General features: G+C 37.5%; 1 protein-coding gene and 1 long non-coding RNA gene across 2 annotated transcripts in view; both read left to right on the top strand.

The window, feature by feature from the left end:
• LOC105938291 (E3 ubiquitin-protein ligase rnf213-alpha) overlaps positions 1 to 19,456 on the top strand; it is a 106,286-nt gene that overhangs the window by 13,887 nt on the left and 72,943 nt on the right. Inside the window, exons 5-14 of the mRNA XM_036141658.1 lie at positions 10,919 to 11,242; positions 11,407 to 11,588; positions 13,090 to 13,239; positions 13,395 to 13,600; positions 14,205 to 14,470; positions 14,630 to 14,856; positions 17,023 to 17,226; positions 17,316 to 17,505; positions 18,930 to 18,985; positions 19,145 to 19,304. Of these exons, the coding sequence (XP_035997551.1) occupies positions 10,919 to 11,242; positions 11,407 to 11,588; positions 13,090 to 13,239; positions 13,395 to 13,600; positions 14,205 to 14,470; positions 14,630 to 14,856; positions 17,023 to 17,226; positions 17,316 to 17,505; positions 18,930 to 18,985; positions 19,145 to 19,304 (1,965 nt within the window). The remainder of the gene's footprint in view (positions 1 to 10,918; positions 11,243 to 11,406; positions 11,589 to 13,089; positions 13,240 to 13,394; positions 13,601 to 14,204; positions 14,471 to 14,629; positions 14,857 to 17,022; positions 17,227 to 17,315; positions 17,506 to 18,929; positions 18,986 to 19,144; positions 19,305 to 19,456) is intronic.
• On the top strand, positions 5,749 to 9,079 carry LOC118564133. Its single transcript, XR_004931660.1, has 2 exons — positions 5,749 to 6,019; positions 8,236 to 9,079. It is a non-coding gene; the product is annotated as an uncharacterized LOC118564133 (long non-coding RNA).

Below are 19,456 nucleotides of genomic sequence, written 5' to 3'. Positions count from 1 at the left end.
AACCCTGCTAACACACTGGTGTTGCAGGCTGGTGTTGCTGTCGGCTAATACGGTAAACTACAGGTATTTTATCGGACTGTACCTCTTAAATATAGCCTCCTTTCCTAAGGCCTCTGTTTACAAGCAACAACCTAATTTCCAATGTAATTATTCATGTAATTATTTTTTTGGGACTTGCTCCAGTTTGCACCATTTATTCAGGGCTGTAACGTTACAGTGCGACAGTTTTGACTGCATATGCTATTAAAAATTATTCTATGCAAACTAAAATGGGAGTTTTGCAGCGAGCTCTGTCTCTCTCCTCTGCTCTGTCTGTGGAAGGTGAGGCTGAGCTCCACACATACAACAGGCCGACAGGATGAAACAGACTTAAGGTTTCACGTTATCAAGTCGAGTAGAGCTCCTTGTCATTGGCAACAAAATCTGTCATTGAGATGAAGTTTTTCAAACAATACAGAGCTTATTATACTGATAATGAACTGTTATGAACAGACTCAAAGCAGACATTTACTGTATGTAGCAATTGAGTCTAATTAGCTAAATATATTAAAATAAGTTTTTTTATGAGGCTGACTGCAGCCTGCACCTCCTCTAAAAGCAGCAGTGAGTCTGAGCAGCAGCAAGAGAGGATGCATTTTACCACAGAGCTGTTAACCAGTTTAAAGACCTGTAGCTTTTTTAAACAGTAGTTTGTGTTTGTTATGCTTACTCATGTAAAATTTTAGCAGTGGCATTATCAGCTGCAGCACTGTGCCACTTTTGAAAGCATATAGAGTAAACACTAAAAGATCACACAGGACAAATTATTCTTCAAAAGTCTTGTGCTGTTCCCAAGTGTTGATTCTGTTATGTTATATGTTATATATAAGTTTCTCCTTGTCTCATCTCCTTGCCTCCTTTCCTCTTCCACTCTTTCATCTAGATAGGAGCTTTGAACCACCAAAAGTCTCAGCAGCTCAAGGTGGATTTACCCCCAGAGGAGACGACCACTACCACCATTAACATAAACCAGCTGATAGACATGGACCTGCTCATTTCGAAGAATAAGAAGCGTGAGGTGAGATGGAGGCCTGCAAATATTCCAATACCTACAAGTCATATTTTAAATAGCAATTTAATACTCTTTAAACAGTAATATAACAAAAACACAAATGCTATTATCCAACAAATGTAGGCTATTGTATTTATTAAAAATATTCAGCAGAATGAACTCGTCACAAACTTTACGACCTTAGTTAGCATACAACAATAAAATATAACAAATAGCCTTGTTTTATTCAAGGTTTAAAAGAATGAATCTGAAGATTTTTTTGAAATGCTCCTATTATGCAGTAGTTCCCTCTGTCCTTGCACCGCCACTGCAGCTTTAATGTGAGCGGATGGATCTTCTGTTTAAGCTAATTACATCTCAGAAAACTACAATTTCTTTGCACAAACAACTTCAGATGGCTATTCAAAGTTACACTGATGGGTTTGTTTACTTCAAAGAAGCAGACATGCTTATTAAAAGTAGCAATCACGTTTCAGTCACATGGCTGACCACTGTATTCAAAGTCATCTTCCATATTATATAAATATTCAGCCATTATTGAGAAAATACTTACCAGTATGCTACAAAAACATTGTGCCTCTGAGTTCATATTACATGGTTGAATTAAGGTACAGGAGCGCTTCAGACTAACTGTAAATGTACTGAGCTTCAGATTAACTCTAAATGCACTGAGCTTCAGACTAGCTGTAAATACACTGAGTTTCAGACTAACTGTAAATGCACTGATCTTCAGACTAACTGTAAATGCACTGATCTTCAGACTAACTGTAAATGCACTGAGCTTCAGACTAACTGTAAATACACTGAGCTTTAGACTAACTGTAAATACACTGAGCTTCAGACTATCTGTAAATGCACTGAGCTTCAGACTAACTGTAAATGCACTGAGCTTTAGACTAACTGTAAATGCACTCTTCTTCAGATTAACTGTAAATGCACTGAGCTTCAGACTAACTGTGAATGCACTGAGTTTCAGACTAACTGTAAATACACTGAGCTTCAGACTATCTGTAAATGCACTGAGCTTCAGACTATCTGTAAATGCACTGAGCTTCAGACTATCTGTAAATGCACTGAGCTTCAGATCAATTGTAAATGCACTGATCTTCAGACTAACTGTAAATGCACTGATCTTCAGACTAACTGTAAATGCACTGAGCTTCAGACTAACTGTAAATACACTGAGCTTTAGACTAACTGTAAATACACTGAGCTTCAGACTATCTGTAAATGCACTGAGCTTCAGACTAACTGTAAATGCACTGAGCTTTAGACTAACTGTAAATGCACTCTTCTTCAGATTAACTGTAAATGCACTGAGCTTCAGACTAGCTGTAAATACACTGAGTTTCAGACTAACTGTAAATGCACTGATCTTCAGACTAACTGTAAATGCACTGATCTTCAGACTAACTGTAAATGCACTGAGCTTCAGACTAACTGTAAATACACTGAGCTTTAGACTAACTGTAAATACACTGAGCTTCAGACTATCTGTAAATGCACTGAGCTTCAGACTAACTGTAAATGCACTGAGCTTTAGACTAACTGTAAATGCACTCTTCTTCAGATTAACTGTAAATGCACTGAGCTTCAGACTAACTGTGAATGCACTGAGTTTCAGACTAACTGTAAATACACTGAGCTTCAGACTATCTGTAAATGCACTGAGCTTCAGACTATCTGTAAATGCACTGAGCTTCAGACTATCTGTAAATGCACTGAGCTTCAGATCAATTGTAAATGCACTGATCTTCAGACTAACTGTAAATGCACTGAGCTTCAGACTAACTGTAAATACACTGAGCTTTAGACTAACTGTAAATACACTGAGCTTCAGACTATCTGTAAATGCACTGAGCTTCAGACTAACTGTAAATGCACTGAGCTTTAGACTAACTGTAAATGCACTCTTCTTCAGATTAACTGTAAATGCACTGAGCTTCAGACTAACTGTGAATGCACTGAGTTTCAGACTAACTGTAAATACACTGAGCTTCAGACTATCTGTAAATGCACTGAGCTTCAGACTATCTGTAAATGCACTGAGCTTCAGACTATCTGTAAATGCACTGAGCTTCAGACTATCTGTAAATGCACTGAGCTTCAGACTATCTGTAAATGCACTGAGCTTCAGATCAATTGTAAATGCACTGATCTTCAGACTAACTGTAAATACACTGAGCTTCAGACTAACTGTAAATGCACTGAGCTTCAGACTAACTGTAAATACACTGAGCTTCAGACTATCTGTAAATGCACTGAGCTTCAGACTATCTGTAAATGCACTGAGCTTCAGACTATCTGTAAATGCACTGAGCTTCAGATCAATTGTAAATGCACTGAGCTTTAGACTAACTGTAAATGCCCTCTTCTTCAGACTATCTGTAAATGCACTGAGCTTCAGATCAATTGTAAATGCACTGAGCTTTAGACTAACTGTAAATGCCCTCTTCTTCATACTAACTGTAAATGCACTGAGTTTCAGATTAACTGTAAATGCACTGAGCTTCAGACTAACTGTAAATACACTGAGCTTCAGACTATCTGTAAATGCACTGAGCTTCAGACTATCTGTAAATGCACTGAGCTTCAGACTATCTGTAAATGCACTGAGCTTCAGACTATCTGTAAATGCACTGAGCTTCAGACTATCTGTAAATGCACTGAGCTTCAGACTATCTGTAAATGCACTGAGCTTCAGATCAATTGTAAATGCACTGATCTTCAGACTAACTGTAAATACACTGAGCTTCAGACTAACTGTAAATGCACTGAGCTTCAGACTAACTGTAAATACACTGAGCTTCAGACTATCTGTAAATGCACTGAGCTTCAGACTATCTGTAAATGCACTGAGCTTCAGACTATCTGTAAATGCACTGAGCTTCAGATCAATTGTAAATGCACTGAGCTTTAGACTAACTGTAAATGCCCTCTTCTTCAGACTATCTGTAAATGCACTGAGCTTCAGATCAATTGTAAATGCACTGAGCTTTAGACTAACTGTAAATGCCCTCTTCTTCATACTAACTGTAAATGCACTGAGTTTCAGATTAACTGTAAATGCACTGAGCTTCAGACTAACTGTAAATACACTGAGCTTCAGACTAACTGTAAATACACTGAGCTTCAGACTATCTGTAAATGCACTGAGCTTCCGACTATCTGTAAATGCACTGAGCTTCAGACTATCTGTAAATGCACTGAGCTTCAGATCAACTGCAAATGCACTGAGCTTCAGACTAATTGTAAATGCACTGAGCTTTAGACTAACTGTAAATGCCCTCTTCTTCAGACTAACTGTAAATGCACTGAGCTTCAGACTAACTTGTTTGATGTAAACAAACCCATCAGTGTAAGTCTAAATAACCATCTGAAGTTTTCTGTGAAAAAAATTGCAGTTTTTTGAGATGTAAATAGCCTAAACAGCCATGAAATGAAGAGGCACTTCATTCTAAAAATAATATACGGTAGCCATGTAGTAAACAGCTTTCAGCTGCAGGTCAGTGCGTCTTTCTTGGACCAGGTAGCTTAATCACAGTGCTGTTTCATCGCACTTTCCTGCTGTGTCAAATGTGTGGTCAGATTGATAGATCGTTTGGTAAAACCTTTAGTCCTACCTGCCATCTCACAAATACTGCAGAACGTTTTGTCTATTCCGTCTACACTTTCATGACTTAACCATTTTAATTTCTCCTGCCATTCTGGTTTAAAACATTGTGTTTGGATAGGCTGCTGTCCCATTCTCTGTTTATTGAGGAGCAGAAGAGCTTGACGTTTTTATGTGGTGTTACTGTCCTCAATGGCCGTTGATATTTTCATTGGCCTGTCAATTACATTTGATGGCCAAAATATTATGGCTGACCTAAAGTCTGAGCATGAGACATTTTTCAGGCATGTCAGGACTGACCGGTATTTTGCATGTGCTGACCTCATTTGCAGGGCCAAACCCTCCCTGAAAAGTCAAAAGATCAGGAGGATGGAGAGGAGACAGACGAGCCAGAGGAGGTAAGTGCAGGGGATGTTGCACATAAAGAGTGATGCCACAGATGCAAGCAGGTTAGAATTAGCAGGTTAAAAGCAGGTTACTCAAATTGGGGGAGAGAGAAAGAGAGAGAAAACGTATATGGTTGTGAACACTAATCAGGGCTGTACGCTTACTTTTTTAGGTTGTACTGCTGGAGCTAGCACGTTAAAAAATGTAGTAGCGCACCCGGTTGGATAGTTAAACATGTTTTATTAGTGAAATTCATTTGATATTGATCAGAAATTATGTGAATGCTTATGTTCATGTGATATTTCAGATTTTCTTTTTTAATTCATTTGCAAAAAAAATCTAAAATTCTGGGTTTGGGTTGTCCTCGCGAGGTACTGAGTGGTGATTCCTGAGGAAACTTTTTTTTTTTTTAATTTGACACAAAGCTTCAACATAAGAAATACTAAAAAATTGAGGGTCTGAATACTTTCATGACCCACTGTATATATTAGACTTTTTGGTTGTTACACAGCTGGTTCTCAGTTTCTTACCTATTATACTTTATTTTCTTTGTAACAGTGAAAGCTCAATTTTTATTAATAGTTGTTATTGTATTTATAAGCTGTAGATCTATTTTAACACAAAGTAAAAATGGATTATTCTGTAATTGGAAATTTACCACAACTTTCTGTCTTCAATGTCTGCACCAGGGAAAGTTTCTGTAATTTTATGTGTTTATATGTAATTTGATGCAAGATACACAAATCAATATCCTCATCATACCTGGAGAAAAAACTTAAATTTTGAAAACGTATTTGAAAATGTGCTTTCTTTAAAGTCTTCAAAGATGCAGTGCTTTAAGTTAACTTTTCTATCATTGAATCTCTGTTTTCAAGACGAGTCAAGACGTGTGAAGAAGATGAAACCCACCAAGAGGACATCTAGAGAGGAGGACCCTGAGTCTGATACCTCATTACAGCCAAGAAAAGGTATTTGACCAATAACCTGTTTCAGTGTATGTAACAATCCACTTGATACACGTATTGAGTCTCGTATGCTCTCAAAACACTGAAGAGCTGCGCCCTGTGGGAAAACTGACGGAAGCCAATGAGAGAGCAGCTTCGGGTCATGTGCTTGTCAAAGTTTGAGGGCTTATGTTGACTCATTAGGCCGGCGCACCGCACACAGGAAGTACATATACATTAGTAAAATACCATTTGGAATTGATTTATAATGAATGCTGACAGGTGCGGAGAGACTAACAGGAGCATCTTGCAAACAAATACTTTTTATTTCATAATTATTTTGCATTTTCTAAATCATTTATGTTTAATATGATTAAAGTACTTCTTGATTCTGAGATCATACAAGTTGCTATATATTATAAAGTTCATATATCAATATGACCTGAGTAAAAAAAATTAAAAATTTCAATGACAAATTGTATTTTTCAGGCTTTTTATCTCAAGCCTCCTTAAAAATTTTTGCCGCGTGTCACGTGACCGATGACGTAGTTCGTTGACAAGCGTTGATCTGTTTACATGGCAACACGTTACTTCCTGTTTGCAAAACTCGCTTTTCTCAAATTAAAATAGACGGATAAAACATGTTTAAAATGTGTGTTGTTTATGGTTGTTCAGATACCAACAAGGAGAACGTCTCCTTACACACATTTCAGAACCCGAAGAGTCCCGGAGGAGAGAAAGTCCTCGCTCAATGGAACCGCCCAGTAGCCGGTAGCCTCTAAGCTTTAGCCTCAGACGCAGCGCTGCCTCACGAGTCCTGAGTGGAGTGTCTGTCCCACTCCAGCCGAGACAATCTCTGAGCAACCTGAGCCCAGAGAAGCTCTCAGCCTGGGTTTACTAACGCTGCAGCTCCTCTTCCTCACTCCTCACACCGTGGGAGTGCAGAAATCTGGCTGTCACCATAGCAACCTGCTTTGGAGCGACGCGTTAGCCACACCTCCTCTCAGCACAGCCCTGCTACCCCGCAAAACCCCGAGATGTTTAAATCCGCGGTGGGGATATCAGCCCTTTGGGTTGTGGGTCTATCGGTCTGCTACTCCGGCGCTCCAAGTATTCTCTCTGCCGCTCTGCTACGCTGCTGCCATCCTGCTGCTCCCCCGATCCGGAGAATATAAGCGCCGCGGCGCAACTAATAAATGCGCGTCCGGTCTTGCGTCTAGATTATCAAGTAAAATTCCGGGAACCAATAATGCTGAGACACTGTGGTTTGTTCTGATAAAGATCCTTTTCTTTTATGTGTTGTTTTGGCGAATTTCAGCGGCCGTGATAAACGATGCCAGGCAGTCGGGCTTTGACGAGTTGTTTCCGTGTTTACATCTGAACCGCGATTATAAAACCTGATTCCAGCCCATTTCGTTTAATCTCCTAAAATGTTTTATTATTATATAGCCGAATTGTAACAGAAGCTTGCGCTGTATTTCATGTTAAAATCATCACTTTGTGAATCCACATGTGAACTTGTCGTTGTGTCTCCATTGCACTCTCTGTAGCTTAGCCGGAGCTAAGTCAACGAACTACGTCATCGTACCACGTGACCCAGATGTGGATTTTCCGCCTAGCGGTTGCCAAGGGGCACTTTTGAGTTAAAAAAAAATATCTTTACCAGCGCAATCCCGATTTTAATGCCCCATTTTCTGGAAATAAGTTTTTCCGAGTTGGTCGATTTTAGAATCAAGAAGTACTTTAAGTAAATTTTGTCCAGCTATTTGGAGGGGCGGCGCCTCAGCACCCCGCATTAACCGGTCGCCACCGGTCAGATGTTTGCAACAAACTCAACTGAATGGTTTCTCTCCTTTAGGATCTCGCCACAGACCGTCGTTCTAATGAACTCTCCTCCAGATTAAAAATAAACTAAAATAAGGCATTATTTTATCACAGTGCTTACAGACAGGAAAAACTGTTGACAATTTACGATTTACGATAATTGACAATTTATTTTTCTTATACAATTTGCAATAATAGGCTTATAAGGATTGAACAACTCATGCTGCCTTTTTTATGTTCACTTACTGTTTGCATCAAAATTAGGGATAAGAATTGAGAACCAGTTCCAGTTGAAAACTGGCTCAATCCATCAACAGTGGCAGTGCAGCCTCTGGACTGTCTATAGTGCACACACACACACATCTATAGTAATCACCCCTACGAACCTTTATTTCATCTTATTTTATTTTTCATAGATTCATCAAGAAAGAAGAGGAAGATGTGGAGCAAAGCAGAAGTCCACGCTGTGGAACAAAAGCTAATGCACAACATTAAGACTGGCAAGGTTCCTGGGAAAGCACAGTGTCTTGAATGTATCCATGCATTCCCAGATGCACTGAAAGGTAGGACCTGGGATGCTGTGAAATACTATGTGAAAAACCGCATAGACACCTGGAAGCGGCGGTCTACGAGGTAACTGCAAGCTCTTGTTTTGTGTTTGAAAGAGCAACTGTTAATGCAGCTCTCACCATTTGATCTGTTGATTAGCTGAACCTCAGAGGTCAGCTTTTGAAGTTCTGCTGTTAGAGAGCAGTGATCTGCTCAGATTGCACTTTATTTTATGCAATTTATTTCATACATAACAGAAATTTTTGTTGTACTGTTATGCTTCTTCAATTCATGGATTAGCAAATGTTTTAAAAAGTTTGTTTAACCCTCACATATTGCTCATATTCTGAGTCATAATTACTCTACACCAGGGCTTCTCAATTCCAGTCCTCGCACCCCCCTGCCCTGCATGTTTTAGATGTGTCCCTCCTTCACCACACCTGATTTAAATGATCAGCTCGGCATCAAGCTCTGCAGAGGCCTGATAACGAGACACTCATTTGAATCAGGTGTGGTGGAGGAGGGACACATCTAAAACTTGCAGGGCAGGGGGGTGTGAGGACTGGAATTGAATTCATTCAAATATTGAAAATATTTTACATTAATGGGTTCCAATTGTAGCAGTTACTGATCTTTACATTAATTATTAACATTTCTGTATATCAGTAATGTTGCCTGCTGTTAAAAATAAATGACAGACTTTTCATTCAACATTTGTGTAGCTTGTTTGTATCACTCAGCCTATGGTGTTTTTACACTGGGTAGTTTAATTGTGTGTACTGTTAGTAGCTACTACAGTTTTGCAAAATTGAACAAAGTAGGCAAAGACTGTTTTTGTAACCTCATGTTCCTTTCCCACAGTAAATAACATCATACTTTGCTAACAGCTCAATTATGGCAAGAAAATTTCCATTGTCTGGCTCATCTAGTGTATTTGCGCTGCCTCTGAATGGCATATTCCTGAAGGCTAAGAAGAGTGTTACATCCAGCAGCCGCTTCAGTAGTGCTTTGTTTTTTTTATTTTTGTCTCCATCAATTTTTTTTGTAGGCTGTCAATTCCAGAAGTCTGTAGGAGAGAATGTTGTAGGTTGTAGGTTCTCTCACTCACTTACTCACTCACTCACTCTGGGCCCGGGACAACAGACCGTTTTGTCCCCCCCTATGGGCGGCACCTGGTACCAACCCACTTCTTAAGTCCCCATTGTGTTAGTAAATTTCATATGCAATAAGTGAAAAATTTAAAATGTGAAATCTTAACATTTTAAGCGATATATGAAAATCTAAAATCAAAAAAAAATTTTGGGACTTGGAACCATGTCTGTATCTCATTTAGAAAGGGTGGTCCCCACCGGACACCTTTTTGTCCACTGTCCCCACCGGGGCAGATAAACGAGTGTGTGTGTGTGTGTGTGTGTGTGTGTGTGTGTGTGTGTGTGTATGTATATATATATATACACATTTCAGTAGTTGATAGTGAAACTACATTTGTACATTAATACTAGGTTGACAGTCAGGTTGTGATAAAGCGCTATACACGTGCATGCCATTTACTGTGTTACTCTCATACTTAATGCTTCTGAATCACTGTACCAAGAAAGTATCAAGTCATTTCAGCTGGAAGTTAACATCAATCTTTATCTGTCTGATAACCAGAAAGTTCTTTATGGCTATCATTTAAGATTGGTTAGGCACATACTGTACTTTGAGTTGTGGAGGGTTTAGGCTTGTTTTGGAGCCACACCTGTGTGTTTGGTTGGGATGCACTCATATTCATATATATTTATAAAATATCAAGCCACACAACCCTGCAGTCATTAGCTCAATTTCAAACTGTAGTGTGTGTGATGTGGATTTTGCCAACAGTGGCAGGATTTTTAAAGTGAGAAATGTTACCTCTTAGGTAGACTGCATGCAACTTGTATTTATGGAAGAATGTGGACTACACAGGCTGAAGTTGATACACATTGATCAAATTCCAAATGTAGCGTCAACAAGTCAAGAAATAAGGAAAACAGCCAGTCTAACATTGAGCACGGTATAAAAATCTGCTGGGGCCAAAGTTATGTGGAAAATAAGCAAATATTTATGGAAATAAGTATGTGTGTGTGAGTTGGTAAAATCTCAACAACAAAAGAGGGAAAGTTATGATTACATGTTAGATCATGAGGGCAATATATGAATTGGGAAGAACCTCTGGTTCCACAGTGGCTGACAATTGTGTTTGGTTTGAAAAATATCCCAGTTCGTCTGGTTGCGGGAGCATGAACTCTAACCCTGGCTATCTAGATTAGTGACAGTTGCAGATTGAACATGTGTGTTTATTATATTGTATGTATATTGTCGTGTTTGGTTACTTTTTGCAATATTATGTAATTTAATGGTTTAATCCTGTTCTATTACATCAATTTGCCAGGGACTACCAATGGAAATTTGCCTTTATCTAGCCAAAATATCATACATTTACACGTTATGTTGCAGACTTATGTTAATGTGCATTGCCTCTTTTTTAAATAAATAAACTAAATTATAATGAACTCTTTTCTTTTTTAGAAGCAGCGGGTTGACTCCATTCCAAATAGAGATGATGCTCCAGCAGAAGACCAATCGGATCCTGTAGTTACATCTGAACAAACGGCTATTGATGTAAGCCAAGCAAAGGAACCTGCCAATGTAGAAAATAAAGATGTGACAACAGCTCCAGAAAAACAGAATGTCACTGTGAAGCCAGAAAATGAGACTCCCATAAACTACAATCAAATATTTAGTAATCAAGATGGTTGCCAACAAATCCAAGCAGTTGAGACTAACAGCAGGAAGAATGGGACGCCTGTTGATTTGTGTCCAGACACAAAAGAAACCCCAAAATTTGCAGAGGTAATTATTCATGACACTTAGAATTATATTGTGGCAACACGTTTTATAATCTTATATTTTATAATAAAATGAAACAGATACAGTGATATTTGTATATAGTTGTATATAATGTAGGCAAAAAGATTTTGAATCTGATATTAATTTAAAAAAAAAATTCTTTAAAGGCTGTTGAAGTTCAGTCAAATAAGAGAATAAACTCCCAGCTACCAATAAAACCAAAGCAGAAACAAAACATCGGAGAGAAAGGTGTCTCAGAGCCGGTACATCCCAGCTGCCCACCCAGAAATGAGGACTCGAGTCGTCCAAGGACAGCAAATAATGCTGAAATATACACTGAATTACCAAGGTATGTTTTAGTTATCCAAAAAATGTCATTATTGTAACATATAATGACAATAAAGCTTCTTGATTCTTGATAAGAGAGACACCGGCTCAGATTGCACATAAATACACACAACACATTAACGCAAGACGTGATCATCTTCTTATTTTTTTAAGAAGTTGATTGCACTGGCCACCAACAACATTCCCTGAGGAGCTATGTGTGCATATAGTCCTTAGCAGCTAATCAACTTATTTTCAAGTTAAACAATTGGACAACAGTCTGCAATACTGTGCATTAAATTTTGTTACAGACTTGTACAATTTTCATGGATGTCTAAAAAGTCCCTGAGAGATCGAAGTGTGCTAATATATATTCGCAAGTAAGAGGCAGTATAAATGATTTGATTTCCCTCAAATTATAAACCTGTGGAATCTGTAGTGATTTTGACAAGTAACTGATTATGAACTGGATTATGAACTGGTTTGTCGATTTTCACAGGGCGTTAGCCGTAACAGTTTTGGGAAAGTAGCTGTTTTTAAGTCTACTGGATATTGATTTAATGTTCCCATAATAATATACCTGACAGAAGTGGCAATCTGCCTGGCTCTTTTCTGGACTCGTGCAGCATAAACCGTGTCTAAGTCCTGTAGATGGCATCCCACAATCCACTGTGCTGTCCTCAACACCCATGCTAAATCCTTCTTCTCCTGCACTGTGCAGCTCCCGTACCACACTGTTACAATGAGACAGAAAATGCTTTCTATGGTAGCTCTTTAGACGTTTTATAGCAAATTAGTGGAAAGTCCAATTTGTGTCAGTTTCCTGAGAAAGAAGAACCTTTATTGAGCCTTCTTCACCAGGTGGGAGGCGTTCACAGTACAGGAGAAGTTGGAGGAGATGTAGATACCCAGGAACCTTTTCCTTTCCACACCCTCCACCACCTCCCCCTGAATGCAGAGAGGAGTGTGTTCAGTCTTCCTGAACCTCCTGTAGTCCATTATGACCTCCTTGGTCTTGCTGATGTTCAGGATTAGGGTGTTCCTGGAGCACCACTGTGTCAGACTGTGGACCTCCTCTGTGTGGTGGTTCTAATTGTTGTTGGAAATGAGACCCACCACAGTGGTGTCATCCGGAAACTTCATAACCATGTTTATGGGGTGGATAGCAGCGCAGTCGTGGGTGAAGAGGGTAAACAGAGCTGGGCTGAGGATGCAACCTCAGGAGGACACAAGGCCTTTTGCTGAGGATGTCACAGATTCAGAACGGTGTTGATAATCCCAGGTTGTGGAGCTTCAGAAGCATTTAGGCATTTGGGACTTTCCCCATAAATATTCTCTACAGTAGTCAACCATTAATATGTAACAAAATATTACAAAATACAAAAATTCTTAAGTTACAAATAAATCTAATGTAATTATTGATTTTGTTGCTGTATTTTAAATGCATCAATATTGTGTGGTTAAATAGTTTGACATAAAAGGTAAAATTTTAACCTACTTTCTTTTTCTACTTTTTGCTTCAGTTCACCTAACGAGGAATTTATACATGTTGCCTTCCATGCTGTAACTTCTAAAGATCCCCACATAGATCCAGACAACGACAGGATTTTCCTTGTGTCTGAAAAACTTTTTGGGGACTGGAATGCACCGGGTCTAGAAATGTTAATTTCTAAGTATGGCTTTTTTTTTGTATTTGAAAAACGTTTTTGTGATTGAATAAATAAAACATCAGATTGCATTACAGTAGCTATTATATATTGGATTGTTGCAACTAAATGCTAAATCTTTGCTGTTTTCATATCTAATGATTAGTGTTTCTGTTTCACAGGGAGCTGGAGAACAAGCAATATCTTGTTCAAGGACAAGGTTGGATTCGCAAGAACCAAATTCATTTGAACATCCCTTACAAATACAAAATATACAAGCATGATAAAAAAGGGTACAAAGAGATGTATGAAGTTATCTACCACAAAGATGAATATGCATTAATCAATAGATGTCTGTCCATCAAGGAAGATCTTTTAAGCCCTGAAGGTATGCTAGACCTTTGCTCAACAGAAGCTGCTTGTTTAGTCTTATAGACTAATATGTGGCTATCAACTCTGGAAGCCAGCACTTACCATTTCTTTATTTGAGTTTATCTATTTACCTAAGGCCAATACCGAATAACTTAGCAAGAACAACAGTAAATAAAACATATGGTATATTGTAACTGAGTTTGAGCTTATATCATTGTATTATTATTATTAATATTATGAATCGTTTCTTTATACAGGTAGTCTCATTGAGACAAAAGACCTAGTTTTACATAAGACACCGGTTTTTAGGTTTAATGTTTCTATACGTATGGACGGTCCAGTACAGTTTAAGTGAGAAAAAGTGACATTATGCAAAGATGAAAGTGGAATACAAAGCTTTGTTCAACTGCAGATGTCAGAATTAATTAGACAGCAAAATGGTTAGATAGGGTTAGAATGATATGCTGAAACACATTTTTAAAATTAAGGTACATTTTACAAACAAGGATTGTTGAGATCATATCCTGGAGGACTAACAACAACAACATTATTTGTCAGCTGAAAACAGAAATTGTTGTGTTTTGCATAAAATATTTTTAAATTTATTGTTTGAATTTTAGGGTCATGGCACCAGTATGATGATGTCATCTACCTTGAACTTAAGCGTTCCTGGTTCGGGAGTTCCCTAAGGGAGATTGTGGTTAAAGGAAGAGATCAAGCTGGCAAAGAAATGCTAAAAATCATCTTTCATCTTCTTACCACATGGAATAAGCAAAATGTGGAGAACTTCTTTTCCCTGCTACAACAGTTCCTTTATGAATACAGCTCTCCTTTACTTCATGATGGTAACAAGAGGGAATGGAATCTGTCAAATGGTGAAAATCAGGTAATACTATGCATGCACAATAAAGTCCTAAATGTGACATTTTGAAAAAATAAATACTATGTTTCAACATAAATTAGTCTAGCTGATTAGTCTATCTGAGTAAACTCCTTGTTAAGTAATGTAAAATATGTTTTACTCATTCAATAACTAATATTGCAGGTGAAAGAAATACTTGGAGATTTTCTGGACACACTCATCACAAAGCCCTTCTTTGAACCCCTACATGCTGGAGTGGTTGCTTTGCTTGTCAACAACAAATATCTAAAGGGCCTCAAAGTGCCTCAGTTGTCTATTCTATGTGATCTCCTTTGCTTGCCCAAAAAGCTAAAGCATCACTTTACAGATTTTTGGAGAGATTTTGGAGATCCTTTGGTAGACAAAAGCAGGTAGTGGCTTAATAAAATTCTTGCTGTTTTTCAGGCATTGCATGACAGATGATAGCATCTTAAACATATCTTAAGTTTATGTTATTATACTCTAAAGGTTTATCATTATTACTGATAACTGAAATTATACTATTGTTCTGCATGTATTTGTAAACCTGTGTGCATTTCTTTCAGAAACAGCACAAAGTTTAGGAGTTAATAATAATTGGGTCATTACTTTTGTTTTCTCTATTGTAACTTCAAAAACTTAGAGCTTAAAAATGTTTGAAACAACAGAAAGTTGCTGCTGTCCCTCTTTGTACTTTTTAGAGAGCCATTCAGAGGGGTTGGAGAACAACCCCAGAAAACTACCCTAGTTCTTTAAAAGGTTCCTGTAGGGAAACACACATTATCAAGGTTTCTTGAGCTTTTGGAAGAGAATCAGTCCTAAAGCATCACAGATCCCCCTGCCATTTAACAGTATCTTTTAAGCACAGTTATTGCTTCTAATTAGAGTTAGCATCTCAACTGTTGACCACAGGATGCCACTCCTTGTTGCAATTCTTGGAGAGCATTTGAGATATTTTAAATTCTTTCAATACTCCTCACTGGGTATTGTTGCAAGGAAAGCTAGGGCATTAGTCCAGCCTTGTTTCTAAAAATTTCAGTTCATTTACGCATTATTTGTTGTAGCTAAAACAGAAGATGTGAGCTAGTTTAGTTGAACAGATCTTAAAATGCCTTGACAGTGTCAAGTAAAAAAAAAAAACTTTAGCACCAATTATTAAAAGATTTAGGCAGATGTATCAGCTATGTTATTTTAAACATGACTGGAAAATAAGAGTAAAAGAAACATAATAATATAAAATGTATAATCAAAAGAGATTTCACAGCATATGAGCTTAATTTCATCTTCAAAATGGGATAGAAAGGAGTATAAACTTATTAAAACCTAAACCAGTACCTCAAGATTAAAACCTTTAAAACTTTATCTTAACATGGGGATGGATCTGACAGTAGCTGTTTGGCATTATACTTTTTTAAGCATTCAGCATTCTGTACAATTTATGACCAAATAGATTCATTATTAAATTACAAGTTGCATATACGTATATACTGTCCAACAGATGCAAAGACTCCTAAACTAAATAATATTTCAGTGAAATCTCTTTAGACATGTTAAGACATTTCTGTATTTCTACACTAATATTATTCCACAGTTTCTCAACACAGAAACACAAAAACTTTTAAAGTTGTTCTAACATTCGGAAGATATTTTCTTCTGAGACTATAGGCTCCATCTCTGTCTAAAAAGGTTTTCTGCATATATTATACACGCAGCAGGTTTTGTCTTGCTTCGTACATAATTTGTGCAGTTTTGCATTTGACTAGACAAACATACTTTAGGGCATTTGACTTGTAAAACAGTATATCTTTATATTTAAAAAAGCCAGCATTTCTAATAATTTTTATCTGTGTTTATTTGTATTTTCCAAAGCCATTCAAGTGGCATTTTTATGTATATTGCCCCAGATTTCTACACAGTACTCAGATATGGTCCAATAATAAAATAGTAATATAGTAATTGGAATACAGTAGAAATTCCAGTTACTGTGTTACATTACCATATTGCTAGAATACAGTAGTTGGAGGGATTAGTGATTTAAAACGTACCTTGCTTTACCTAAGTTAAAATATCAAATATCAAGATATCAAACTAATATGACATTCATGGCTGAATTTCATACAGTGGTGTATACACCACCGTATATCACTAGAGCTAAATGTAGCAATTCAAATTTTCCTGCAGTTTGTTTTAGTTGATTTCAGTTTTTTAATATATTTTAAGTAGTTTAAATGTGGATCCAACTTGTAGGGACTAGAAATTATCTTTGTGGTGGCTTATGCTTTTTAGGTTTAAATTGTTGTTCAATTTATAATGGTTATTTGCTATGAATTTAACTAGACAAAATTGTTATCAGTAGTTGATATGTTACTAAATATACTATTAAGAAGAGGCCACATACTCCCAGAGGAGGTTATACCACAGTTAGAGAATCTTGGGTACAAGCAAAACCTAAGTTTGCATAGTACTTTTGTAAAATGTTAAAATTGAAGTTCTAAATTTTGGCTTAAAAGGTTAACCATTCAAGATCTTATAACCAAACAATTACTTTTTCTTATTAGACTTGCGAACATTGTTGAGGACTTTTGTAATGTTACAAGACAACACACGCCAAAGTGGGTCTTGGTCATCCCCTTGATTCATCTGCTGAAAGGAGAAAGTGAACCATTTAAACCAGTTCCTCCGGCTTTCAATCCACAATCGCATTCCTGGAAGAGTGCAAAGCAAAGTAAAGGATCACAGAACTTTACTGGGAGTGGTGAAAAGTATGACATTTTTACTCCAATAAGTATAAATAAAATGCAAAGTTTCTTTCAGTTTCTTACCTTAACCTTTGCTCACTTTTAAATAGGAGTCTGAGCAAAACCATGAAAGACCATGCATACCTTCTAGACATTGATCGACTTCTTGTCCGCACTTGGATGCCTCTGCTGCATTTGGAGGATCTGATGAGCTTTTTGGTTTATGCGCCAGTTGAGCTCCTTGACATCCTTCACCATTTGCAGATCAGTATGAAATCTGATATAAATCATTCCATCTACATGGTATGTATCCTTAAAAATGTTGACATTGAATAGATAGAAACAAGCTAAAAAGAAATTACAGCAATGAGAGAAAATCAAAAGTGTTTTACAGAAAACTAGATTTGTATGATTTAATGAAAACTTCATTCAGTTTATTTATATGGCGTCAATTCACAAGACATGTCGTCTCAAGGCACTTTAAATGGTCAGTTCTATCAAATCATACAGACATATTGGTTTAAAAGTTTTATATCCAAGGAAACCAAGCATATTCCAAATAATCATTTACATGCAGCATTGACTCCTCCTGCATGAGCATGTAGCCATAGTGGCCAGTCCCTTGGATTGTGTTGTTGAATCTGCAGCAATCCCTCATAGCGAGCGTGAATTTAGCAACAGCACAGAGAAAAACGTCCCTTTAACAGGAAGAAAATGTTCCGGTTTCCATCCAAAGTAGTCCCCTGGTCACTTCAATCAGATGTAATTACTACGATGTCATGATGCATCTCAATAATTCAGAAAGAAAATAAAAGTAGGTCCTCTGGATGGGTTCTTCTTTGTTGAAACTTTTTGTCTTTTCAACAAGAAAGAACACATCCAGAGTATCTATTCAACTTTTATTTTGTAATGTGTCTTAGGCTTCAGCCTATAGCAGCATCACTACAGAGATCGCTCTGGGTTATCAAAGCCACTCTAACTATAAGCTTTGTCAAAAACAAAAGTTTTAAAGTAAAGTGTTTTATTTGTCATTTTACACACAACAAAATTACGTAGAGAGATGGAGGGTTAGCCTGAGCTGCTGCCACTAATGGCCGATCTGACCAACATGTTTTAGTGGGAGGGGAAACCTACGTAGACACGGGGAGAACATGCAAAACTCCACACAGAATGGCCCCCTGCCAAGCCATGGACTCAAACCCAGAACCTTCTTGCTGTGAGGCAAGTGTCCTAACCACTGCACCATCATATCACCTAGTCTTAACAATAGAGAGGGTGTCTGCCTCATGGACCAAAACTGGGAGTTGGTTCCACAGGAGAGGAGCCTGATAGCTAAAGGATCTGCCTCCCGTTCTACTTTTAGAGACTCTGGGAACCACCAGCAGACCTGCAGTCTGAGAGCGAAATGCTCTGTTAGGAACATATTGGGGTAATCAGATCTGTGATGTATGATGGAGCTTGATTATTAAGAGCTTTATATGTGAGGAGAATTTTAAATTCTATTCCCGATTTAACAGGATGCCAATAAAGGAAAACTGAGATAGGAGAAATATGATCCCGCTCTCTCATTGATTTCCTGTAGAACAGTTGCTGCAATATTTTTGATAAGCTCAAGGCTTTTAACTGCATTTTGTGGACTTCTTGAATTACTGTTGTACAGGCATGAAGTAGAAGATGCACTACATTAAATAATGATTAATAAACAATAAACTTGTTTTTTTAAATAGGCATTAAAAGATTTGTTGTCCCATCTCATCACAAAGGAAACCAATCGTAAACAAAGGTAAGCACAAAGACAAACATTTTCAATTTGTCAAACTAGATAACTGGAACCAATCTGGTACATTTAAAGTATAATATTTTTAACAAGCTGTTAAAGCATTTCATTGCACTGCATATTGTTAAAACAAGAAGAATTTAACAAATTATATTTTTTTCCCAGTTTTGATGAAAAATATGGAGCGTGTTGCCTGAGAACCGCTGTAGAACTTCTTGGTTCTGTCTGCCGCTGCATAAATAAACCAGTCCACTGTGATGTTCCTCTTCAGTTCCTTGAGCTAGTCTGTCTGATCTCCAAGATATATGGTGACACTGATTCTGAGGTAAGAATTGCCAATTAACTGAAATAAGTATAAATAAAATGCAAAATTTCTTTCAGTTTCTTACCTTAACCTGTGCTGACTTTTAAATAGACACCCTATGCATATCTGTGTCTCTACACTCATATGGCAATGTTTAATTCAACTAATAATTT

This window comes from Fundulus heteroclitus, chromosome 9 (genome assembly GCF_011125445.2).
Source record: "Fundulus heteroclitus isolate FHET01 chromosome 9, MU-UCD_Fhet_4.1, whole genome shotgun sequence".
NCBI lineage: Eukaryota > Metazoa > Chordata > Actinopteri > Cyprinodontiformes > Fundulidae > Fundulus > Fundulus heteroclitus.
Note: the sequence above shows the minus strand (reverse complement) of the source record. Positions and strands in the feature narration are given on the sequence as shown.